Below are 23,828 nucleotides of genomic sequence, written 5' to 3' on the forward strand. Positions count from 1 at the left end.
ACAAGAATAGTGAATTCAGTCACAACAAATAGCAAAAAGAGTTCGAAATGCACGACTTTTTCCCTTCGCTGGATTTTCTCTTTCTTGGACTTCCAGGCCACTACTCGGTAGCGCTGGTCACCCTTCTGTTGTGCGTTTTGATCGCCTTCTACTTCGCAAATAACTTCAAGGACAAAGGCGTGGGTGTTTTTGCCGGAAGAAGTGGACGTGTCCTGAACATTTCCGTTCTTTATCTTGCAGGAACTAGAGGACGAGGGCTTGGGGGCCGACGAGCCGCGCAATGAGGAGGATTCCGAGTCGAGGACTCCGCCAGGGGAGGAAACCGACGACGACGAAGCCTACGAAGAGAACTCCAACGAAAGGGAAGTGGAGCTTATCGAGGAACAGCTGCCCGAGCACAGCTACAACCACCTGATGGGCCAGCTCAAGGCCAAGAGGCTCAAGCACAAAATGGAGAAGACCCTGACTCCCAGCCAAATCGAGGAAGAGCGCCGAATAGAGCGCGAGCAGCTGGCGGCCATCTTTGAGCTCCTGCGCAAACAGGAGGCGGAATTGAACCTCCAGGACCGAATAAGCGACCAGGATCTCAAGCAGCAGGTGCGGCTCTATCGCTGAAGTGGCGCCTGGTCTCACCCTACCTGAATGTGCAGACTTGTGTGATCTATTAGTTTAATGTTTAAAATCCCAGGCTTTGCTGTTGCCACATTCGGCCCACTAAGTGCGGGAAAGTCTTCAGTCAGAGAGCTATCTAATCAGTCGATGATGGCGGAATATAATATCATAGTTGTATGTAAATTATATGTATTCCACTTCGATCTGTGTATTTTGTGAGTTGCTGGTGTTATTAAAATCTGATTTATGAACGATTCGTAGTAAATGGCAATTCAGCTTTCGAATTAAGAATATATGTAGTATATATTTTTACATGTTAAAAGATGTGCTTAAACTCGCGAAAAGAAAACATTCTACGTAATATAGTATATAGATTTAAAAACAATTAGTTGCCAAATTCGATGGTTAGATTTAAATTGTATTTATATAACTTTGGATTTACTTGTTCAATAAAGAATGTTAAGCTGTGTTAAGATACTCTAAATATTCCCTTCCGATTTCTTTTCGTTTCCTAACCGACGGTAATATTTTTGTGTCTGTTTGCTCATATTTTGTGAATGTTCAGACTGTCGCGATTGGATTTCTTGTCTCTTTTAAAAATAATTATTCTAACAATAAGTAGATTCCATCAACACACCTTCGATTGGAGCAGTCGAAATGCCTAGCGTTTCAGTTCCAAAAATTGTTAGTACTAAAATGTTTTTAAATTCACGTGGAGCAGATATTTTGTTGGAGTTCTAAATACGTTCGGTTTGGTTTGGTTGATGTTTAAACGTGTCGTTGTGGCGCCAATGCCCATGCATGTTTACAATCGCTTATCGATACACCGCGTACACGGCAACCGTGTGTGACCAATTCAAGCACGAAATCGTTGACCAACACTAACTGTACATCAGACGACACGACAACAAAAACAACAGCAGCAACACCACCGACGTGCTTGTTCCTGTGTGTGTGTGCGTGTGGGATTGGAAGACAATGGCTGCAGCTGCGGATCTGGTTGTTCCTACCCTTGCCAGTGAGTATAGTCCGGATGCAATCCCCGCCAGGTGGTCACTGAGTTTCCATCGACGCCTTGGAGCATCGAAGGCAGCCACTTGGGCCGCCCGGTTAGCGAAAAAATTGCAAAAACCGCGAGACCTCGTGTTTCCACCTGCTAATCCGGGTCACCTCTCTATTCTCATCAACAGTTCGCTCTAGCGTGGCCGTGGAATTGTGGTCCTCGGCGGGCTCCAAGCAGCCCTTCGAGCACAAGCCCCACCTGCCGCGCGAGGAGACGAAGAGCTCGCGCTCGATCTGCTTCAGCTCCGACGGCCGGTACTTCGCCTACTCCAACGGGCAGGAAGTCAAGGTGCTCCAGGCCAGCCGGGACAGCGCAGCCAGCTGGCCGGTGGTATGCCTGCTGCCCAGGCCGAAAGCCTTCTACCTCCAATTCTCGCCACGTGGCAGCTACCTGTGCACCTGGGAGCACTATGCCATCACTAAGGACCGGCCGGAGGGGTCGCCCAACCTGCTCGTCTACGAAGTGGTCACCGGTATCGAAGTATTCGCCATCGTCCAGAAGAACCAAGCGGACTGGCAGCCATCCTGGTCGGCGGACGAGTCCATCTTTGCTCTGGTAGTCGGCGGCGAGGCACTCTTCTATGACCTGGGCGAGGGAGCGGAGAAGGGATTCGCCACCACATCGCGCAAGATAGGAGGCAGTCGCGGAGGTATGCTGTCGCTGGGTCCCGGTAACTGCCCCCCGTTCCTTGCGTTCTACACGCCGGGAGCCAAGGGCGCTCCGTCCATGTGCAAGCTCTATAAGTACCCGGCGCTTGGCCAGAACCAGACCGTAGCCTGCAAGAGCTTCTTCCAGGCGGATCGCGTCGAGATGTTGTGGAACAAGCGAGGCAGCGGATTGCTCCTCCTAACCAGCACGGAAGTGGATAAGAGCGGTGCCTCCTACTACGGCAACCAGGCGGTGCACTTCATGGCCACCAAGGGAGATACCTGTTCAGTGCCTCTCTCTAAGGAGGGACCGGTGCACTGTGTCAAGTGGAGCCCTAAGGCAACCGAGTTTGTAGTCGTATACGGCTTCATGCCCTCCAAGGCTGCCCTCTACAACCTCAAGTGCGACGTAGTCTTCGACTTTGGTGAGGGACCACGCAACTGTGCCTACTTCAATCCCTTTGGCAACCTCATAGCTCTCGCCGGCTTCGGCAATCTGCCTGGAGCCGTCGAGGTGTGGGATGTGTCCAAACGCGAGAAACTGACCAACCTAAAGTGCGCCGACACCACGGTTTTTGAGTGGCATCCCAATGGCGAGTGGTTCGTCACGGCCACCACCGCGCCCAGGCTGCGCATTAGCAATGGGTAAGTGGATCCATCCAAGTGCGTATACTACCAATAACGCAACTTTCACGCAGGTTCAAGGTGTACCACTACTCCGGGGCTCTACTCCACGAGACCATGTGGCCCCAGGGTCAGGAATTGTTGGGAATTGAATGGCAGCAGTTTGCGGATAAGACGTTCAGCGAGCCCAAGATTACCAAGGCCAAGCACGAGGGCATCAAGTCCAGCCAGCCAGAGGCCAGCAAGAAGGCTTACACACCGCCTCATCTGCGCTTGTTGAAGGAGGGCAAGAATCCGGAAAAGTATCTGCCCCAGCCGAGTATTCCCGGACTGGCACCAACGACAGCAGCAGGTAATACGACGCGGAAGTTTTGGCACAGGCAATACGACCTGGACAATCCCATTATGCGGCGAGGCGAGCAGGGCCAGTGCCAGCTGGTGGCGGCGAATGGCGCGGAAAGACCACCACTGTCTACCGGGTCCTCGACCAGCCGCCACAACAGGCGCTATCGGCCCTACCAGCACAAACGCTACTAAGCTCACGACACACGCAGCTTGTCAGCTCCTCAGCTCCACTCACCCTTTCACACACATTTTCTATTAGCATGCCATTAGGATTAGGGATTGCGCGGTCGTAAGTAGGCTCGGCTGTGTGTTTGCTAATTGCTGTTTGCATTTCTATTTGCCTGCAGGTGGTGTCAATGGGAACAAGAGGAATAACAAGAACAAGCAGCGAAGCGCTAGGAAGGATGTGAACGTTGTAAATGGCGGCGATGCTGATTCTGCCCCCACTGATGTGGTCGATCAAGCTGCTCCGGTTGCTCGACAGTCGCCCGTTTTCGTGGCTGCAGATGAGCGGAGGCCGCAGAATACTCCCAGACAGAAGTACCAGCCGGATAAAGCTGCCGATCAGCCACCGAATTCGCATGGACAAGGCCAGCCTAATGGACAGCACATCAGCGATAAGGAGCGCAAGATTCGTAGCGTCGCCAAGAAGCTGTCGGACATTAAGAAGCTGAAAGTCCGACGCAGCCAGGGCGAAAATCTAGAGCTGAACCAACTGAACAAGATTAAGATGGAAGCACAGTACCTGGATGAGCTCAAGGCTCTCAAGCAGTCTGCCTAGGAGGACGTTGATGACGTTGACGATGACGATGACGGCGAGAAGGCTGAGGGATGCGAGGAGTAATTGCTCTTGTGATTGTGATACACCACCTCTTCTCAGCTCCACTCCACTCTACTCCATTTTCACCTCCTGTTCGTCTCCTTCCTGCTGTTTTACGCTCAGTTTGTGGCCCATTTGCCATTTCAAGTTAAAACATTTTTCTACTATTGTGATTTCCTAACTAATTTCGGCAAAACGTACAGTAACTCCCGTAAACAACAAATTTATGTACAAAATTGTGCTACCAAGTAATAAAGATGTTTCCACCAAAATCATCGGATTACTGCTCCCAATTCGACTTCTTCTTGATGAACTTCTCCTGTCCGTTCTCCTGGACGGCCACATAGTATCCCAGGCTCTCGTACTTGTACCTCATATACGCGATGTAGCCGAAGACCCCGGCAATCGCGGTCAGTCCCAGGCCCATGATGATCTTGTTCTGAAAGCCAATATGGAATATTGTACAACTCGTTACAATTCAATCGAAGTTTAAATGAAACCGCACCGGCTTGGTGTACAGCTCGAAGTTGATCAGTCGGAAGACTCCGGTGCTTCGCATGGATCGGATGCCATCGCCAGGACCCTGCTGCTTTCCTTCGCTCATCCTGGTCGCGTTCTCCACTAAATGCTCACGAATTTATTGCACAATTGTATTGGAAATACAAACATGTGAAAGGAATGGGATTTGGAATAGTGTGGCCCTCGAACTGAAAAATACCGTATATGTGAGGCACAGTGAAGATTGCCCCTGATGTGACAATTTGGTTCCTTCTTAAGCGCTTAAAGAATATTTCAGCATCCAAAATCTTCTAAGCTACTTAATCCATTTGAAAATGAAAATGCTATTTATCTAAAAAGATATGTTTCCTAGAATCAAAAATAATTGGGGGATGTTTTTCGAACACCCAACTGTTAAATATTTCGAAACAGCTGACTGTAAGTTAGCCATTCACAGTGAAGTGTTTCCAATTTCGAATAAAAAACAGTTTATAACAATATTAACAAAATGCCTTTGAATCGCGCTATTTATCTGAATTTACTTAAAGACTTCGATCCACCAAATCAGAAGCAAGTTTCTGGAGTTTCAAAAGCCAGTTGTTTAGTGGTTTTACAAAAAGTAGGAAAAAGGTTGGAGCATACGACATTCAAGAGGAACCCCCTTTGACGCTCCCACCGCGGACTCCTGGGCTTGCAGTTCTACGCATGTAGAAATCTGGATGCCGATGGGTACTTCCGTATGGCTTTTGCATCTCGGTTGGTGGAGGAGGTTTCCCTACACATTGCGGCCATGTCCAGAGAATGGTGGATTTCTAAAGAATCTCCCAGTTTCTAAATGAGGTGGGGATGGTCGAGTGCACGCACATTCGGCTGCATCCCCAGGGGCAGAACCACGTCGACGACTATTGCAACCGCAGGGGATTCTTATCAGTAAACGTCCAGACTGTCTTAGATATCCAATATATCGTAGCAAGATGGCCTGGTTCAACCAGAAATAGTACTATCTTCGATAGCAGTCGACTAAAATCCAGGACTAAAATCTTGGGAACTGAACAAATATATGATGACCACCCTTATAAATCCCACCACGGAGGCACAAAGTCGTTATAACGAGTCGCACATATCGGCATACAAGTCCATCTTCGGATGCTTTAAGGTGGAGACAGAGGTTTCCCGTCCTATTCCTTGGAGTGTGGATGCCTATTGAACCGGCGAAATCATGATCGTTGCATGTGCGGTCCTCCAAAACATAGCAATCCAGGAAAAGGACCCTTTGCCCCAACCTCCTGTCGACAATCCATGGGCAATCCTTTTGAACTATCGTACGACAAGGGAATCAATGACAAAGCTGATACCAACGATGAAAATCTTAGAAACAGTATAATCAGTAAATACTTTGGGATCTGATGTACATTTTGAGAACTTTTACACTACAAGCTATAGCTCATGAATCCCTCAGGGGGTCCTGCAAAACAAATAAACATTAAACACTTGATTTAAACAACGAAACTGCATCTAACAGCGTACATTGAGTTTCCTTTTTTCAGCGATTTCCAAGAAGAACTCCTGTTTCGCATTTAGCGTTTCCATTTTCTCTAGGTGTTTCTCCTGAGCGCGGATGTTTTCCTGTTCATAAAAATGTCGCTGTGCTCTGACCAGGCGTAGCTTTTCCTCTTGAAAAGTCTGTCGGCACGGCGGGGGCTTACCCTTCCGGCTGGGCTCCTCGGCGGGCCAGTCAGTATCGGATTACTATATCTTTAGAAGCCGCGTGTTTATTGGTATTCTCCCCAGGGAACTCGATTATGTCCTTTCTTGCTAGCTAGATTTAGCTAGGTGAAGGACAGTAAGGAATTCCTGCTCAAAATCGCTATCCGAGTTTTCGCCTATCGTATCATCCCCAGGATCTGCGGGAGCTTTTCGGAAACCAATAGCCAGTTCATCCCACGCACTCTGCTTCATTTCAGGTCACCGCATCGGATTTCTTCTTTTCGAAGATCATGCGCAGGAATTCCTCCTCGGTGGAAAAGTTTTGACCTCGCTTAAATTTGTTTCTTTAGCTGTTCATTTCCAAGATTGTAGTTTTATCATTGTTTTCTTATGAGCTGAATTCGAAAACGTTTTTGAGCTTGAAATGTCCAATTAAATTATTTTAGTCTGCAGATATCCATAGTAGCGGGAGTTACTCAATCGGTTTCATTTTAGTTTTTGGCAAGACAACAAGTTGACTTCCAAACTACATTTATTTTACAGTTATTATACCTGGCACTTAAGTTAAATGAGGTTAAGTTATCAGGGCTATTCCCGTCAGCTAGCTATTTCATAGCTATAAATGCCTTATTCCCGGTTTAAAAAGGTAAATGGGTTCCACGTTACCGTACATTACCGTATAATATGTGTATTTTAATTGCAGGTCAAGTTAAAGACAATAGTAGCGATTCATTTAAATTATATATTGTGAATATCAACAACAGTTACTATTGATTTACTTAATTTTAATATATTTTAAATTCTTTATCCTGACCTGAAGACTGGTGAACATTTAAAAAAAAAATTAATATCACTTTTGTTATCTGAAGGTGATCGTTAAAATTATATACAAAAACAAGTACTACGCCTAAAAGAACCAAGCAATTTATTACCACAACGTTTCGCCTTAGTACATAAAGTAATTCCAAATGTTTAATGTCTCTCCTCTTAACGATGAAACGTTCCTCCACCAAAATGAGAAATATCAAATGTACCCCGAATTTATTTAAATAATTTAACTACGTCTCTACTATTTTACGGATATACGACGCTTGATTCTCTTTGTCACTACGTGGAGGACAGTCGTCTAAATGATATACTTAGGAACCAATACTGAAGTGTGCATGAATCACTCAAAAATTTGAAATCAGAATCCTTTGGCTTACTTTGTGCAACATAAATTTTAATAATAAATTATTGTATGAATCTACGCTTGTATATTTACATATTTTGACGTCAGTGAAATTCAAATTGGTAGCCGCGGTCCACAAAGCTCAGACCGCGTTCCGAGTCGACTGGAAAGTCGGCGGTGAAGACAATATATCCTCTATATTCCAAAGAGCTCTTCAGGTTCTGCAATGGATTGATTGATTAGACAAAAGAAGATCGATATAAACAATAAATAGTAACCGCTCTATCCACATAGTCCTCAAAGCCACTTAGATCGTAGTAGAGCTTCAGAGGTGGCGACCGTCCAATTCCCGGCTTCTGCTTGTACGGCTCCCGCCGCTTAAGAATACTCAAGGCGCGTGACAAAAATGTTGGCGTCAGATTTCGGCAGTAGGATACGTCGAGGTGTTCCAATCCTGGGCAGAGTTCCACGAATTCTAAGAGGATTTCGTCACTCAGGTCATTCCAGTTGCGCAAGCAAAGCAGCTGCAGCTCTGTCATACAGGTGTAGCGCTTTAGGTAGTCTGCCGAATGAGTCCAGCTGCAAATGGCCAGGCGCTTTAGCCTGCGATGCGTCCAGATGGGCAGCTTCTCATCCCAGCCCGGTTCCAGGGGCATATAGTATCCGTCCACGGCAAAGCCGACGATGTCCTTGGCCTTGAAAGCCATGATCTCGTAGAACTCGCTGACCTCGCGGATCTTGTGGTCATAGCTATCGGGACTGACCAGCGGGGGGATATGCCACTCGTTGTCCAGCAGCACCACCAGTTTCCTGAGGGAGGGCAGCTCCAGCACGGCGGGTAGAATGGGTTTCAAGGTGGCCAGATTGAGCTTAAGATCAGTGAGGTTCTTTAAGCTCTGCAGGCAGTTTCCCAGCTGAAGTTTACTGATCATATCGTACGTCCTAATGTCTAGGACCCGAAGATCATGGAGCTTGCTGTGGCGCAAACGGAAAATGAGTTGCGAAATATTAAGCAGCAGAAGTTTACTACTTACCGGCACACCTCGTCCAGGTACTTCTGCTGCAGCTCAAACGCCTTGTGCTGGTCCTCGTAGAGGTGGAGTTCCTGCAGGTGCTGGAAGTTGGACAGGTACCGCCCGTCGATGGGTGTGGTAAGGCGCAACTTTTTCAAGCCCGGCAGCAGGCGGGCCAGTTTACGGATGCTCCGGTTCGTGGGATAGCAATCGACGCCGTCTGGGTCGTAGTAGAAGCTGGTCACCATGGGCAGCTCCGCAATGTGCATTTCGTCCAGATCCTTTAGAATGGAGCACAGGCAGCTGCTGCCGCCCATCTCTCTGATGTACGGACGCATTTGGGTTAGGAAGTAGACCAGGTCTTCATGATTGGGCAACAGTACCCGCCACTTCTCCAGATCCAGTTGCTCGTAGGCACGGCTGGTGCGCCACTTGCCCAGACATATGTACTGCACTCGCCGGCAAGTCCTCGCGAAAGACACTTCCGACGGCAGGTCCTGTAAGCGATCGAAAATCTCGGCCAGACAGTCGTCGTCCAGCTGCAGGATCAGGGATCCCGGCTCGGAAGCCATGGCCCGGGATGCGATCCTCACGTCCGAATCTGAATACAGGGTCTGTTAAAATAGCTGGAGCGAGAGATCTCTTTTGTTTTCTGTTTGGTTTCAAGCAGGTCAACTTAATTGAATAACAAACAAAAAACATTTTGGTGCTCCCTCAGTGTGACCAGTCGTGGATGGTCTGAATACCTCACGTAGAAACCGTAGGTTCCTTACATTCATTTAATGTTCTCAGATAATATATGCGCGCATTATTTGAATAGAATTTAATACCACATTTCGTATAGTTTAGAAATTTTTTTGTATATTATACATATAAATATAAATATTATACAAATATATATATATATATATATATACAATAATAAAAATAAATTTGTAATTGAAGTCTAACGTAGCCTAGTGTTATTTATAATTCAATTTGTATTTCTATTTATCTTTGTAGCTGTGGTATAAATAAATGATTACAATAGATTAGTATTTTAGAGTTTTTCTTGGGAAGAATACCCGCTGCACCCACAGTGTTGAGGAACGCCCGGGTTGCAGGGGTGGCCAGACCGTTGGCAGCCGGGGAGTGCTGCCATACCACTGATAAGTAGAAAACACGTGTGTGTGCGCATTCATTTTGGTGGGACAAGCGTGCGGCTAGTAATTAATTGCGGACCGAAAATATTGACGAATAGTTGCATTAATCATGACAGACCTGCTAAAGATAGCCGATGCAATCGTACTGGAGTACTTGCAGTCCAAGGACAAGAACCTGGCCAAGGTTTTCCAGCAGAAGACGAAGGCGGTAAGTTCAGTGCAGAGCGGCAAGTGCAATGTGTGCGGTTTGGATGCACCTGAAACATGTGGCATCTGCGTCCTCCTGGCAGCATCTAGAAGCCGAGGGCGTGTGTTGTCCACCGATGGCTCCGCGAGCTATCCACCTGCCACTAGCAGCAGCCTCCATCGCCACGTGCTTCGTTCTGATAACCAAGAACATCTGCCTTTTTCTAACTTGCAGGCCAGTGTCGCCAAAAGCAGCCCAAAGTTGAGTGAAATCCTTCAGTTCTATCAGACCAAAAGCCCCAACAAGATCCCAGCAATCAAGGCGACAGCCGGCGACTCCAGCGAGGACAGCGACTCAGACTCTGAGTCCGATGCGGCGCCTAAGAAACCAGCGGCAGCGCCTGCACTAACAAACGGCAAGGCTGCCAAAAAGGCAGCATCTTCCACCAGCGAGGACAGCGATTCAGAGGAGGAGAAGAAGCCAGCAGCAAAGGCCACGCCGGCCAAGGCAGCCGTCAAGAAGGCAAAATCCTCCAGCGAGGACAGTTCCTCGGACGAAGAGGCACCCAAAAAGGCTGCTCCAGTGAAGCCATCTCCGGCCAAGGCGACTCCCGCAAAGAAGGCCGAGTCCAGCAGCGAGGATAGCAGTTCCGACGAAGAACCGGCAAAGCCCGTCGTCAAGGCCACACCGTCCAAGGCTGCTCCCGCCAAAAAGGCCGACTCCAGCAGCGAAGAAAGCAGCTCCGAGGAGGAGGTTAAGCCAGCTGCCAAGCCTGTAGCCAAGGCTGCACCGGCAAAGAAAGCAGCATCCTCCAGCGAGGAAAGCGACTCCGATGAGGAGCCAGCCGCTAAGAAGCCTGCCATCCAGCCTGCCGCAAAGCCAGCTCCTAAGGCAGCCGCTTCTAGTTCCGAAGACAGCACCTCAGAGGAGGAGGCCAAACCCGCTGCCAAGGCGGCTCCTGCTAAGAAGGCGGCTTCCCCTAGTGATGATAGTTCCTCTGAAGACGAGGCACCCAAAAAGGCAGCAACTCTCGCAAAGCCCATTCCGACTAAGACTGCTCCCACCAAAAAGGCCGACAGCTCCAGTGAGGATAGTTCTTCGGAAGACGAGGCTCCCAAGAAGGTAGCTCCAGCAAAGGCCACGCCAGCTAAGGCAACTCCTGCCAAGAAGGCAGATTCCAGCGATGACAGCTCCTCGGAAGAAGAGGCCCCTAAGAAGGCAGCTCCAGCAAAGGCCACGCCAGCTAAGGCAACTCCTGCCAAGAAGGCAGCTTCCAGCGATGACAGTTCCTCGGAAGAAGAGGCGCCCAAGAAGGCTGCCGCCCCAGCAAAGGCGACACCGGCTAAAAAGGCCAAGTCTTCAAGCGAAGACAGCGACTCCGATGAGGAAGAAGCTCCCAAGAAACCAGCCGCGAAGACCGTTGCAAAGGCTGCTCCATCCAAGAAAGCAGATTCCGATGATTCTTCGGAAGATAGCGATAGCTCAGAAGACGAAAAGCCAGCAAAGGCTGCTCCCAAGGCTCCGGCCAAGCCTGCAAAGGCTGCCTCCTCCAGCAGTGACGATTCCAGCGATGAAGAAACGCCGGCAGTGAAGCCAGCTGTCAAGAAGACTGCTGCTCCTGCTAAGAAGGCTGAAAGCAGCAGCGACGAGAGTGACTCTGGTGAAGAGTCCGGCGAGGTCAAGCCCAACTCGGCTACCAATGGCAATGAGAAGCCCGCTCAGAAGCGCAAGTTTAGTGGTGGCGACCAGGACGAGGCCACTCCCAACAAGAAGTACAACAACTTCGTCAAATCGGGAGAGCAACAGGTAAGGCGGTGTACCATATCTATGTACATCTAAAATTATCCGCAGTCCGATTCAGGCTTTTTTTCATTCAGACATCAATTCTGAATGTTGGATAAAAATAATTCCAGAGTTAAAGTATTCCCTTAAAAGTAACTTTTAAAAGCCCTATTGAAATCTGTATGCAAACTTTAAACAGCGAATAATGTTTGTTCCTTGTCCGAATCCTGTGCAGACAGTTTTACATAACTTCATTGCCATTCGCAGAAGAATGACTTCACCTCCACACCTAACAACACCTTCAGCCGAAACCATAATATGAACAATAGCGGAGGGGGAAGTGGGCGACGGTCGCCCTTCCGAAGGGTACGCACCGAGGAAGTGGTGGTGGACTCCCGAGTCCAGGACATGTCCTTCGAGGCGAAGGTAAGTGCCGCAATAGATTTGAGTCGCGTGGGTGTGTGTGTTTGCGATGGCTGTTTAGGATTCGGCGAAGGGGGATCCATTTATGAGGCTGAAAGGGGCAGACACAAAAATTAGCAAGTTGCGCCTCGAAGAAATCTCAAACCACTTGTGGCACTTTACCAATACATTTTGAACTTATATCTCAAATCAAATCGTTGCTAATTTGTGGTTTGCCCCTTTCGGCGTTTCTCCCATTTCAGGACAACGGCTTCAAGAAGCACAACAACGGACGGGGAGGCCGAGGAGGCTCAGGCTTCTCCGGACGACCGGATCGCAGCACTTGGGAGACCAACAAGTTCAACGGCGAGGTCGGCGGCGAAGGAGGAGGCTTCAAGAAGATTGGCGATCGCAAGAGCTTTGGAGGCTTCGACAACAACCAGCGCGGAGGACGTGGTGGTGGCGGTCGTGGAGGCGGAGGCTTCGGTGGTCGTGGCGGTGGCGGCCGTGGCGGCGGTGGTGGCTTCGGCCGTGGTGGCGGCGGACGCGGAGGCGGCGGCTTTGGTGGACGCGGGGGCCGCGGAGGAGGAGGACGTGGCGGCGGATTCGGCAACAAATCCTTCGACTCGTCGGCGCCAAAGCAAAACAAGAAGATCACCTTCGACAATTAGATATAGTTTAGTTAGCGCCACCCACCCGCAAACACACACACACTAGATGCAGTTATATTATCGGATTAACCAATTTTATTATTTGCTCACCACGATAGAAAAACGCTGCCGGATCCTGGGGCGAGCGAGCCAACAAGGATCTGAAGCACACGCGCGGCAAGTCCTTCAAACACGAGAAGACCAAGAAGAAGCGCGGCAGCTACCGAGGTGGCCAAATTGACGTGGGAGTCAATTCAATAAAATTTGACTAGATTTATATACACCCATAAAATAATACTTATTCTAACGGATATAACTAGTCTGTAAGCAAAAGAGTAACTAAGTGTAATAGTTTCTTTACGCAATAGTTCCGCCACATGTAAATTCTTTCCAAACTCTTGATTGACTTCGGGAAGTCCGTACTTCCGTTTTAATGTGAATTATTCGAGTGCAAATTGGCGGTAGACAAACCCGTGACCAAGCTAATGGTTATTATGACTTTAGCGGATTAAACCCTTTCTTTTCCTGATCGGACGGAATGAAACCCGAATGCTTTTCGTGGATTTTTTATAAGCCTTTTAAGACTTAAAACCCTATACATTTCTATTGTATATTATATATATTTATAAGGTTCGTAAAAAATAAGTTATTTTCCAGACGCTTGGGTTAAATGAAGGGTTGACTATTCCGATTAGCACATAAGTCATTTTCCGCTAACTTGTGGCGATAGCCGGTTTATGAATGCTTATGACAACTTCAATATGTAAAAGATTAATTTGTTTTGTCACATTGGACAATGTATTTAATTGAACGTAGAAAACACGGAAAGAAATACATGTGTTTTTTAATAACTGAATTGTGTGTAGTTTGATTACAGATTTGAATTGAATGAAACTAAACCTTAAACTTCATTTGGATGCTCTCTTCAGACCATCAAGATTTGAAGTTTAAATTCTTTTGGTTTCTAATCTTTAAGAACTCATCCTATTCCAGGGAAAGGAACTGCCACAATCGATGCGGATAGCATTTTGGGTTAAACGAAAAGTTGAAAGCGGAACCCAAATAAGATATGATTTCAATGCTTACTGGAGGGGTTATTCTTTTAATTTGTTATATTTATTAATATGAATTTGATGCTTACGTTACATGTAACTAGGTTTCACTTTATCTCTTCATGATCTTTCACATTTAGTATTCAGAATGTATTGTCGTTTGATTTCACATACATAGGTGTGTACATTAAGTATTTCATAATTTAAAACCAATTCAAGCAATATCGATAACGAATAAAACATAAGGCGGGCCATTTAATTATAAATCATATAATTAAATAATCACATTGCGTATAAATCGTACGTTAAATTAATGATATTACATAGTATTCATTTAAAATATCAATGTCATGGTGTATTTGTAGTACGAAGGTATCAGCATATCAATTTACAAACTTTCGAGGCATTCTCATGGGTTTTTTTTTGAGATTCTTAGAGTGTGTGTGTATACAAATCGAAGCTATCTGAACTAGGTATGTAAATGTTACGGGGCGGGTCTTTGGGTGTTGGAGGGTTCAACAAAATACATTTATATATCTTTATATAGTTAGTAGTTATATGAGATTCCTGTCTGGTTTTCACTACTTTTCCTCATCCCATTCCCCTTGCGTATCTTCTGTCGGCCAGCTTACTCGCACATGTATGGATAGTTAACGTCCCGCAGCGGCACAAAGGTCTCCTTGATGGATTGCGGAGAGGTCCAGCGCAGAATATAATGTGGTCCACCGGCCTTGTCATTGGTGCCGGACATCCGGCCGCCTCCGAATGGCTGCTGGCCAACCACGGATCCAGTGGACTTGTCGTTGATGTAGAAGTTTCCAGCGGCCATTTTAAACTCCTGCAAAGCGCACTTGACGAAATCCCTGGAAGCATACGTTATGAACTAAAGATTACCCTTTGTATATAGAAGTTTCTTACTCGTCCTGCCCGAATACTGCTCCGGTTAAAGCAAACTTGGTAGAGGTGTGCACCAGTTTCATGGTCTCAAGGAGGTCCGACTCCTTGTACACATAAATTGATAGCACGGGACCGAAAATCTCCTCGGTCATGATGCGGTCCTTCGGATCCTTGCTGAGAACAATGGTCGGATTAACGAAGTAGCCCTTGCTGTCTGAGTAAGTGCCGCCGGCGAGAATCTCGAGGTTCGGGGACTTTTTGGCATGCTCAATGTAGCCCGTAATGCGTTTAAATGCTTTGTCATCAATCACAGCCGATGTGAAGCTGCTGAAGTCTTGAACGTCGCCGATTTTCAGCTTTGCTGCCTCGCATACCAGGCCCTCCTTGATCTGCGGATGAGGGGTTAAACAGGTCAGCGTTGCGAAAACATTGCAATCTGATGCCTTTCGAACTTACCTGTGGCCACAGGGATTCCGGCACATACATGCGCGAGCAGGCGGAACACTTCTGGCCGCAGTACTCAAATGCTGAGCGTATCGTGGAGGTCACCACGGACTCAACGTCGGCTGATGCATGTATGAAGTGGAAATTCTTGCCGCCACATTCACCAGTCAAGCGGGGAAAGTTCACGTAGTTGTCGATGTTGTTGCCCACCTGCTTCCACAGGCGGTTGAAGGTTCTGTCGTCGAAGGAAATGGTATTGAACGGGAAAATCAATAGACCGACAATTACTTACGGCACAGAGCCGGTGAAATTGATGCCCGCGAGGTGGGGACTGGCCGTAATCGTGTCCCCAAACACGGGCCCATCGGCGGGCACAAAGTTGACGACTCCATCGGGCACTCCCGCTTCGCGCATAATCTTAAAAATAATCCAGTTGGACAGCATGGCAGTGTCCGAGGGCTTCCACAGCACGCCGTTTCCCTGCGAAAATCGAAGGCGTTTGCTTAGTTAATTGGTATTTCCAGCTATTGGCTAGCCTTACCATCAGAGCTGGCGTGTAGGACAAGTTGCCACCGATGGCCGTAAAGTTAAAGGGGCTGACAGCGGCGATGAAGCCATCAATGCCACGATAGCGCAACGAGTTCTTCGTGACCTTTATGTTCTCGCTGATGGGCTGGTATTTAGTGATCTCCTTCAGAAAATAGGCATTCATTCTGCGAAATAGAATTTGCATTTGTATTTAATATTATAATTAGGAAAATCTTTGTTTCTTCCATTTGGAAAATCATTAAAAAAATATCGATTCGAACAGATTTGTTTTGGTTCCCCATGTTCCTTGTTATGAATTATGGAAACACTCACCGTATAAAGTCGATAAGCTCCGCTGCCGAATCGATTTCCGCTTGGATCGCAGTCTTGGACTGGCCCAGCATGGTAGCTGCGTTAAGATCCTGGCGGTACGTCGTTGCCATTAGGTCCGCTGCCTTCTCCCAGATCTTCAGGCGGTCTGCAATCGACACACGGTCCCACTTGGGCTGCGTTTCCACCGCCGTTTTGATGGCCTTCTCGATGAGCTTCTTGTCGGCGTAGTAGAAGCTGGCCAACTTGTGTTGGTGGTCATGGGGCATGACCTGGGATCGAACGTCCGGCGTCTTGTACTCCTTGCCGCCGATTACGATGGGGATGTCTTCGCAACTGGAGGCCGTACCCTTCAGAGCCTGCTCGAGGGCCTTACGCTCCTTAGAGTTCTTGCGATATCCCAGGATCGGCTCATTGACGATCGGAAAGTCCTTCAGTTTAAGGTCCGGTATAACGGAACCAAGACAGCGAGTGGAACTGAAACAAATGAAGCGCTTTCAATGTAATATAACTTATAAGAGCTGTATGACGGTGTACACAATATACATATTGTGTAAGTTTATAAAGATTATAAACTCAGGCATACCTTTTCAGCACGCTCTGCTGAAGACTAGAGCACCTGGATGAGGAACTTCGCAGCATTCGCAACATCTTGTCGGGATTTGGGGGCCTGTCTCCTCCACTGCCGGATTATATAAGCGGTCTCTCAGATTCTTCGTCGTCGTCGGCTCGTACCACCTAGAATTTTGCTATCTGAGCGATAGGCCAGCGAAAAGAGCAAACGTTTGATTAGTATTCATTTATCAGCAACCTTGGCAATTCATTGGGGGTCCGCGACGAGTCGCGTGATTTTGATAAGCAGCCAAACGTGAAGCTCCCGACGACGACACACCCCCCAGATAAGGCGCAAAACCCAAACACTGCGAACCAAAAGTATGCGCACTTGCAAGAAATTCTAGAAGGTGCACTAACTTGGCCAGTTGGTCAACCGAGCGGATGACTGATTTATTTTCAGTTTACTTTATTATCGATATCCACGTTCCCGTTCCCCCGCTCACACACGCACTCACACACAGGCGCACTCAGAGCGCTTTTTGCACAAGCAGAAGCTAAAATTTGACGAGCATCAGCTGTTCTGTCTACAAAGCGCACAGTGGGGTGAGAGCGTGCCAAAGCTCACACAATCTAATTCATCGCAAATTAGTAAATTTATGAATGCTGCTTTATATGTTGACTGCCTTGAAGGCTGGACCAATAAATACATATTATCTTAAAAACATTTTACAATTTCTACCCAATTGGTGTCCACTGTGTGTTTAAAAAGGGAACTTAACTAACTGCCCATAAAAGCGAGATTGCAATCATGTAATTTCAGTTGCGGGCTGTTGTCTCTTTCCACTGTGCGGTGGCTACGGAAATTTCCCATTGCCGAAATCAGAAAGATGGAGAAGGGGGTTGAAGGGGATGTGAGCAGAAGTACATATACGTATGTAGTTCTTGTGTTTTTTAACTGACGCTGCCTTGATTTATGAAATAAAGCGGTACAAATGGTGGGGAAGGGGTGTAAAAGCGGCGCAAAAAGTAGAGAATCGAAAAACACCCTACGGTGCGCGTGAGCAGCCCCTGTGAGAGGGAAAGAGATGGCTGATAGAGTGAGAGAGGAGCAGAAAGGTGGCGAATATGTGAAACAAGCTCTTTTAACGTAAGCATACTTTGGCTCTTTGTCTTCCTCTTTCCGCTCACTGCTTGTCAAGTGCTTAATAATATATTACGATGAACTAAAGACATTGATATTTATGAGAAAGGAGAGCAAGTTTATGGAAACGCAGGGAGCGGGAACACAGGGAAATTGCCTTTGGAGGCCGAATGTAAAACAAATTTATTTACTGCTCAGCTGTAGATACACACGCACACACACAGGCGCATTAGAATGCAGTCGGTTGGCTTTGTTTTTGTTGCTTTTTTTATTGGCCCCAATTACGCAATACAATGTTTTTATGCCGCCTATTGGCCTCCGCCTTTTAACTCGCCGTCCATCCCATTTGCACCTGCAATTCAACTATTCGGCGCTTTTCCACTGATTTCGGGCTTACTTTGTGTGAGTTTCAGGCGACGGCGGCGGAATTCGGCGAGAGCACGACGTGTGGTGTGCCTTTGTTTTGTGTTTTGCGAGACTATTGGTCGGTCGAATTTGGACTTGGCTAACGGCCGGGAACTATCGGCAGGCCGATAATTTTTTGCCCCCTTACTATCGTGCACCTTACAACACTGGCCATAGCTATCGATAAGGCGCCAAGATACACCTGGTTCAAACTTTGTCGTTTGGTTATCACGAAGCAAGAAATATTTGCCAGTATATGGTTATATATGGGAGCACAGCCTCTAGGCTGTGATATAACTATTAAGACGACCAGATGTGCGTACACACTTAATGACTCGATGCTAAAAGCAGAGAAAAGAATGTATACAACCCTTTAATGTTCCCACAAAGACTCATTGCTAGATACACTTGGCTGCATCGTGAACATACATAGGTTCGAATATGCTAGAAGAAATACAAATTACCAGATCAGTGCCTCGAGCTAATAAAATAATGCTAACAGGCAGCCACTAGTTGTAAATTTTTTTTACCAGGTACACTAGAATTTCTATAATAATATTTTTATAATTATGTAAATGTTTTGTGTTAGAATTTTGTTCTAAGGCCATTTGTCATGTTGTCTTGATTTTGATTTTAAAGCGAGGTTTGGACACGCCATTAAAATCTTTTTCTTGGTTGAATCACTTTTTCTTGTAAAAACTAGTGTAACCCACTAAGAATTGGTCTTGACTTAGACATAGTACATAAATAATATATTTATTAGCACTAACACACTTATGGAGTAGGATGACTTAACCGTGTACACTAAACTATATCAGGTTGCGGGCTTCCTAGCCGTAGTATCCGCTTCCGCCCGCACTGGCTGTTGCGAATCCTCCACTGCTGCTGGCGTAGGCCACGTCTAGAGGAAGAAACAGGTCCAGAACACTTGTAGATTACTTGGGTGCTAGGAACTGAGGTGCTCTCAGCCTGAAAACTCACTCATGCCGTTGCCGCCGTAGGGATATCCCCCAAAGGGGTACCCGTACTGTCCGTATCCGCCGTACATCGAGTACGGGTTGTAGCCGGGGTACGAGTAGTACGGATATCCGCCGTAGCTGTAGGGGTATCCGTACATGCCGCTGCCGTATATGTTTCCGTATCCCGATCCCGCTCCTGCTCCTGCTCCCGCATTAGCGCCGCCGTAGTAGGGATATCCGTAGTATTGGCTCGCGGAGGGCTGCAGAAACATCGCGACCAGGAGCAAGCCGAACCAACAACATGGAGACCGGCTCGACTGTTTTACTGACATGATTTTGCTGGCCATGTTTGTCGTGTGTAATCCTCGAACGTTGACTGAATGCAAAAGCCCCGGCATTAACTGGTTTTATAGAGTTTGCCGCCGAATGTTTGCAATTTTAAAGCATAAAACGCTTTTTTAATGGAGCTTAATCGGGCACCCATCAGCGGCTGCTCGGTTTGCTCGTTCGTGCATGACCCAGCCGGCGTATACGCAATATTTTGAAATCCCAATATAAACGCTCCGCAAACGTATGTATTTAGTGCGAGTTAACAACAAGAGAACAAAACAAAACAAAACTATTTGGCCCTTATTGGCCTATCGTCGCGATTACTCACCCCACATCTCATCTGATTTCTGATTGCCGTTTTGCTATCAATTTAAATTAGTCAGCCGCTTTTTTCGCCAGGAGTTCACATTTATTCTGCGTAAACACAGTCATTAACCTTAAAATTGGTTGATGGTCCGCCCAGTCATGTGCTGGGTGCTTTCCACTTCTTTGAGGTTCATTGCCGACCTGGACCGTGGTCAATGCTCATTCACGCCCTTCGGATGAGGTCAACCGTAATAACTCCGATTCTGATAATTAGAATCGTATTGATTTTCGGATTTTCCACTGCGATTAGCTTGGTCGTTGGCCGAGAGTTCAGTGTGAGGGACATTTGGCTACAGACTTCTGGCCTTGGTCATGCATCGACGCTGAAACTATTCCACAATGCGAATCTGTCAGTTTGGAAAGTGATACTTGAGAACTGCATAATGGAAAGTTCAACGTACTTGCAGGTTAATTTGTCCTTCCTGGCTTTGAAAGTAGGCGATATAATTTGGTTATACAACACTTTGTTTTTTTAAGCTGAATATGCCCATCCTTACTATTTAGTGACTTTAGATACGGTGGGATTACTTCCTATATAACTATAAACTTACCATTGCATTATACACATCTCGCAATGTGAATACGTTTTTAAAAATGTCAAAAACGCAAGTCGTGGGCAATTGCAAAGAATTGTTCTCAATACACTTTGTAGCTCCTGCATATGTGCCCGAAAAGTATACAACATGCCATTCATAAATATTTAAGGCCTTTCCCGTGCCCAACTCATACGTGTTCGTGTAGGTGTGTGTCATTACACTGGCCAACAATGCAAAATGTCACAATTGGAATTGTCCCGCCTTTGGGTTCCCATGCAGCTGACGTTTGCCTTCCGCCGCTCACTCATTCTCTCTGTCTCTCTCTGCCGGGGTGGTTTCTGGCTCTCTCTTCTTTGCCGCACTACTCCAGGTAGCTCAGGTGGGTTTGAGCCGCGTAGGTGTTGCATTCCCGCTGCCCTCCATTAGTTGAGTGAGTTACTCCGGCCGGATGCCCACTGCGCATGCTCAAGCCTGGATGTGCACCGATTTCGGGACACCCTGTATTCAAGTAGTCTCAGTTGTTTGAGCCGAGTGACACTTGCTCATGAATTCGGCTTTGTAATTTGTGTACGATTTGAAAGGGTTTTATGAAAAGATTGAGATTTTAAAGATCTTGTACAAATAAAATATTCTTAAAACTATTATTAAGTATTAATACATTTTATTATGACCCAATATAACGCCTGATATTCTTTAAAAAATATGTGTCTGTAAGTTTAACTTATAAAATAGAAATTTTGGTTATATTAATTCTTTGGAAAGCCATTTTAAAAAGGGTACGTTTACCCGGTCCCCAATTTAAGGACTTAATTTTCCAGACCCCAAACGAGCAATTTTCATATTAAAAAGTTTGTCTATGCCGAGCCTAACTCCCCTCCCTACTTTCCGCTGGAAAAATTGAAAGCTATCCCTAGCAAAACTTCCGCAAACTTTTCATTCATTTAGCCTCATACTTTCGCATTATATTTGGGACAGTGAAATGCTAATTGTTTGTCCAAAACGAAAGGAACCTCCTGTTCCTGTAGCCATCAATTTTTCAGCATTCTTACGTGTAATTAATTAAAAATTTGATGCAGCAGCAACTTTTGTTTGCTGTCGAAATTACAGCAGCAACAAAAAGCTAATTAAAACTTAAAATCATATAGGAGTGCAACTGGAGCCGTGCCGTGACCCACAGAGATCGCCCACTCGAGAGTCTCACTCACTGGCAGGAGAAATTCACTCAAAGCGCCGAATTGCAACTGAAGTGTTACGCATACGCCGCGTGTGACCGAGCGAGATGCCATCCTGCTGTGAGTGAAAGCCGGGCGAAAAAATAAAGAAAAAATCAATTAAAATGCACTCGAGTGCACCGCGCTTCTGTACTCATTTTTTGGGTTTAGCAAATTTGTAAGAAATTTTTGAACGAAAATAAGCGAGGCAGAGCATGCTTTCTCCCTTCCTCGCCATATCCACCTCTCGCTTGCTCTTTCCCTTTCGCTGCGTGTGCGTGTGTGTGCGTGACTGTGTGTGTGAGAGGCGGGGGGATATTTCAATTCAGTTATTTGTGCAATTTCGCTCAGTCAAGTTGTGTGTTCCTTGTGCAGTGCGTGCGCCTGGCATCCATCAATCAGCCGACCGAGTTTGACGAAAGGAGATAAGATACCCAGAAATTACCCAAAAAATTTACAAGATTCCTCCAGCCTTCCCCCGCCTGGCGACCGATATCAGCGGATTAAGTGCATCATCCAGAAGCAAAACGCCGCCACAGAGAGGGAGGTAAAGAGATTGAGAGCGGGACAGCGACCACGGGAAATAACAGTTTCAACAGTTTCGACAGCTAATAACACTCGCTCTGTGCCTGTGCGTGGTTTGCCTCTCCTCTGTGTTGGTGACTGTACTTTTTGGCGCCCAAAAGCGTTCTCGCCCAACAAAAAACACTAAGCAAGCAAACAAACGGAAAACATTCAAACTAATTATCAACATTTTACCACAGCGAAATTTAATGTAAACTCTGCGCCACCAAATTGACAGGTGAGTTCGGACTGCTGAACAAATATTCGAAAACTATGTATTTATAATGATTTATTTGAAATTACAAGCAGTTCTTCTTGCCATGTTATGTTAATGGGTATTTGATTGATGTTTATATTCATTGGCCGATATTTTAATTATGCCACATTGATGGGATATCGATATTATCTGGCATTTTATGCAGACGAATTTTAGGCCTTCAACAGTATGCTAAAAACTTTTAAATTCTAACAATTAACAATTTGAATACTTGAATTTCGTAAAATAACGCTGAAAAAGAAATCACCCATTGAACTATGTTTACTTCTTCAATCTTTTTACACATTTTCATTTAAAAACAAGTTATTAATGCGAAAACTAAAATCCATATTAAGGAAGTCCAATAAAATTTGAACAACACCGACTATTCTCCTCCAACGTCGTAATGCACTTTGTTCCTTACGGGGCAAGACAATGGGCCAGACACAAGGACACAGACAATACAATTTGATGGGACTCTCAGGATCGGGAAAGCGGGTCTTGAGCGGGCGGAGGCGGGGGTTGGAGATTCGGAGACTAATTAGAACTCCGCTAGACGTCATAATTGGGGCCGATGGGATGTGAAAGGATCTGGAGCGGGAGCTGACTAAAAGTGCATTAAGTAGGCGAAGACTGTGAAAGGACCCGCTGCTTGGACAGACAATTTTCACTTAATAGCCAGGCACCAAAAATCCGGTCCACGGTGAAGGGGGGGGGGGAAGGGGGGGGGGAGAGAGAGAGAGAGAGAGGAGATGGCGAATGTTGAGCACAAAGCAACATGCCGCACATCTGCACAGGGCAAAAAATAAGAAGAATAGCGAGAAGAGTGCGCCAGGGGATACGGGAGAAAGGGGCGGATAAATAGAAGAGTGAAATATACAAGTATTTTTACCGTGCGCAGTAATGAAAGGCCTCGGGCATAAGTTTTAAATAAATATTTGTCCCTCTGTATGTGTGCATGTAATTCAACAAAAACAACTGCAAACACAAACAAAAATGTGCACGGAATGATAGAAGAAGACGAAAGAATTGGACATGCCGGGAAACGGAAGGCACTGGACTGAAAACACGGCATATCAAAATTGTGAGGGCCAAAAAACAAGGCCCAGTGTGAAAGTGTAAAACTTGGTAATACTCTGGCAGGACAACAGATACAGTGAGTTCTCGAAATCTGGAAACGTGTGTAAGTGAGACCTCTAACAACTTATAGAATTTTGCAAAACTAGTTGCATTTATTGAAGAGAAAGAAGAATTCAAAACAAATGGATATAATTTAATATATCTTAAGGTGCCTATAAACAGCATATTCACATTACAAGTGCGTTTGCTCGCTCTAACACGAAACAATTTGAGGTCCACTCATTTGTAGGGTATAATTATGGGTGGCTCCCACGAATGGTTGAATAGAGGAGGGGGTGGGGGTTCTGTGTTGCAATGGGGCGCTATGATGTGGCCAAGTGGTCGGGGCAAGGTAAACATGGCGAGCACAACAGGGGTAAGAAAACTGGCGGCTCTCCTTCGCTGCTGACTTACCACCAGGGGCGTATCTCGGGGGATTAACATTTATATTTTAAATATTCATTACATTTAT

The 23,828-nt window shown here is 46.3% G+C and overlaps 7 protein-coding genes and 1 long non-coding RNA gene across 14 annotated transcripts; 4 read left to right on the top strand and 4 right to left on the bottom strand.

Moving 5' to 3' along the window:
- Positions 1 to 32: 32 nt before the first annotated feature.
- On the top strand, positions 33 to 1,085 carry LOC6616513 (matrix-remodeling-associated protein 7). The gene is made up of 2 exons (XM_002040837.2): positions 33 to 179; positions 241 to 1,085. The coding sequence occupies exons 1-2, from the start codon at positions 48 to 50 to the stop codon at positions 613 to 615; spliced, it is 507 nt and encodes a 168-aa protein (XP_002040873.1). The 5' UTR covers positions 33 to 47; the 3' UTR covers positions 616 to 1,085.
- Positions 1,086 to 1,274: 189 nt separating this feature from the next.
- Positions 1,275 to 4,383, top strand: LOC6616514 (eukaryotic translation initiation factor 2A). Of its 2 annotated transcripts, none has more exons than XR_004361671.1 (4): positions 1,275 to 1,630; positions 1,803 to 2,967; positions 3,021 to 3,580; positions 3,639 to 3,731. XR_004361671.1 is itself a non-coding variant. In XM_002040838.2 (4 exons), exons 1-4 carry the CDS (start codon positions 1,591 to 1,593, stop codon positions 4,070 to 4,072), a joined length of 1,917 nt encoding a protein of 638 aa, XP_002040874.1. In that variant the 5' UTR covers positions 1,275 to 1,590; the 3' UTR covers positions 4,073 to 4,383. The 2 variants fall into 2 exon arrangements, 1 of the variants encoding a protein (XP_002040874.1); XM_002040838.2 differs by having other exon boundaries at positions 3,021 to 3,298; positions 3,639 to 4,383.
- On the bottom strand, positions 4,319 to 4,811 carry LOC6616515 (small integral membrane protein 8). The gene is made up of 2 exons (XM_002040839.2): positions 4,617 to 4,811; positions 4,319 to 4,550 (listed from the first exon to the last, which is right to left on the bottom strand). The coding sequence occupies exons 1-2, from the start codon at positions 4,713 to 4,715 to the stop codon at positions 4,392 to 4,394; spliced, it is 258 nt and encodes an 85-aa protein (XP_002040875.1). The 5' UTR covers positions 4,716 to 4,811; the 3' UTR covers positions 4,319 to 4,391.
- Positions 4,812 to 6,700: 1,889 nt separating this feature from the next.
- On the top strand, positions 6,701 to 7,565 carry LOC116800910. Its single transcript, XR_004361672.1, has 2 exons — positions 6,701 to 6,962; positions 7,020 to 7,565. It is a non-coding gene; the product is annotated as an uncharacterized LOC116800910 (long non-coding RNA).
- LOC6616517 lies at positions 7,039 to 9,237 on the bottom strand. The gene is made up of 3 exons (XM_002040841.2): positions 8,522 to 9,237; positions 7,766 to 8,462; positions 7,039 to 7,708 (listed from the first exon to the last, which is right to left on the bottom strand). Exons 1-3 carry the CDS (start codon positions 9,070 to 9,072, stop codon positions 7,592 to 7,594), a joined length of 1,365 nt encoding a protein of 454 aa, XP_002040877.1. The 5' UTR covers positions 9,073 to 9,237; the 3' UTR covers positions 7,039 to 7,591.
- A 402-nt stretch (positions 9,238 to 9,639) lies between these two features.
- On the top strand, positions 9,640 to 13,519 carry LOC6616518 (nucleolar protein dao-5). Of its 3 annotated transcripts, none has more exons than XM_002040842.2 (4): positions 9,640 to 9,850; positions 10,064 to 11,635; positions 11,879 to 12,037; positions 12,277 to 12,875. In XM_002040842.2, the coding sequence occupies exons 1-4, from the start codon at positions 9,752 to 9,754 to the stop codon at positions 12,682 to 12,684; spliced, it is 2,238 nt and encodes a 745-aa protein (XP_002040878.1). In that variant the 5' UTR covers positions 9,640 to 9,751; the 3' UTR covers positions 12,685 to 12,875. The 3 variants fall into 3 exon arrangements, with proteins under 3 accessions (XP_002040878.1, XP_032573464.1, XP_032573463.1); XM_032717573.1 differs by having other exon boundaries at positions 9,641 to 9,850; positions 12,783 to 13,519; XM_032717572.1 differs by lacking the exon at positions 11,879 to 12,037 and having other exon boundaries at positions 9,641 to 9,850.
- A 226-nt stretch (positions 13,520 to 13,745) lies between these two features.
- LOC6616519 (delta-1-pyrroline-5-carboxylate dehydrogenase, mitochondrial) lies at positions 13,746 to 18,114 on the bottom strand. The gene is made up of 8 exons (XM_002040843.2): positions 18,008 to 18,114; positions 16,501 to 16,667; positions 15,918 to 16,391; positions 15,598 to 15,769; positions 15,349 to 15,536; positions 15,069 to 15,291; positions 14,634 to 15,001; positions 13,746 to 14,578 (listed from the first exon to the last, which is right to left on the bottom strand). Exons 2-8 carry the CDS (start codon positions 16,563 to 16,565, stop codon positions 14,344 to 14,346), a joined length of 1,725 nt encoding a protein of 574 aa, XP_002040879.1. The 5' UTR covers positions 16,566 to 16,667; positions 18,008 to 18,114; the 3' UTR covers positions 13,746 to 14,343.
- A 631-nt stretch (positions 18,115 to 18,745) lies between these two features.
- Positions 18,746 to 20,391, bottom strand: LOC6616520 (keratin-associated protein 19-4). Of its 4 annotated transcripts, none has more exons than XM_032718350.1 (4): positions 20,222 to 20,369; positions 20,072 to 20,096; positions 18,997 to 20,017; positions 18,746 to 18,916 (listed from the first exon to the last, which is right to left on the bottom strand). In XM_032718350.1, the coding sequence occupies exons 3-4, from the start codon at positions 19,370 to 19,372 to the stop codon at positions 18,846 to 18,848; spliced, it is 447 nt and encodes a 148-aa protein (XP_032574241.1). In that variant the 5' UTR covers positions 19,373 to 20,017; positions 20,072 to 20,096; positions 20,222 to 20,369; the 3' UTR covers positions 18,746 to 18,845. The 4 variants fall into 4 exon arrangements, with proteins under 4 accessions (XP_032574241.1, XP_032574240.1, XP_002040880.2 ...); XM_032718349.1 differs by having other exon boundaries at positions 20,072 to 20,166; XM_002040844.2 differs by having other exon boundaries at positions 20,072 to 20,369.
- Between the last annotated feature and the right edge of the window lie 3,437 nt (positions 20,392 to 23,828).

The sequence above is a fragment of the Drosophila sechellia genome, chromosome 3L (genome assembly GCF_004382195.2).
Source record: "Drosophila sechellia strain sech25 chromosome 3L, ASM438219v1, whole genome shotgun sequence".
NCBI classification, from domain to species: domain Eukaryota; kingdom Metazoa; phylum Arthropoda; class Insecta; order Diptera; family Drosophilidae; genus Drosophila; species Drosophila sechellia.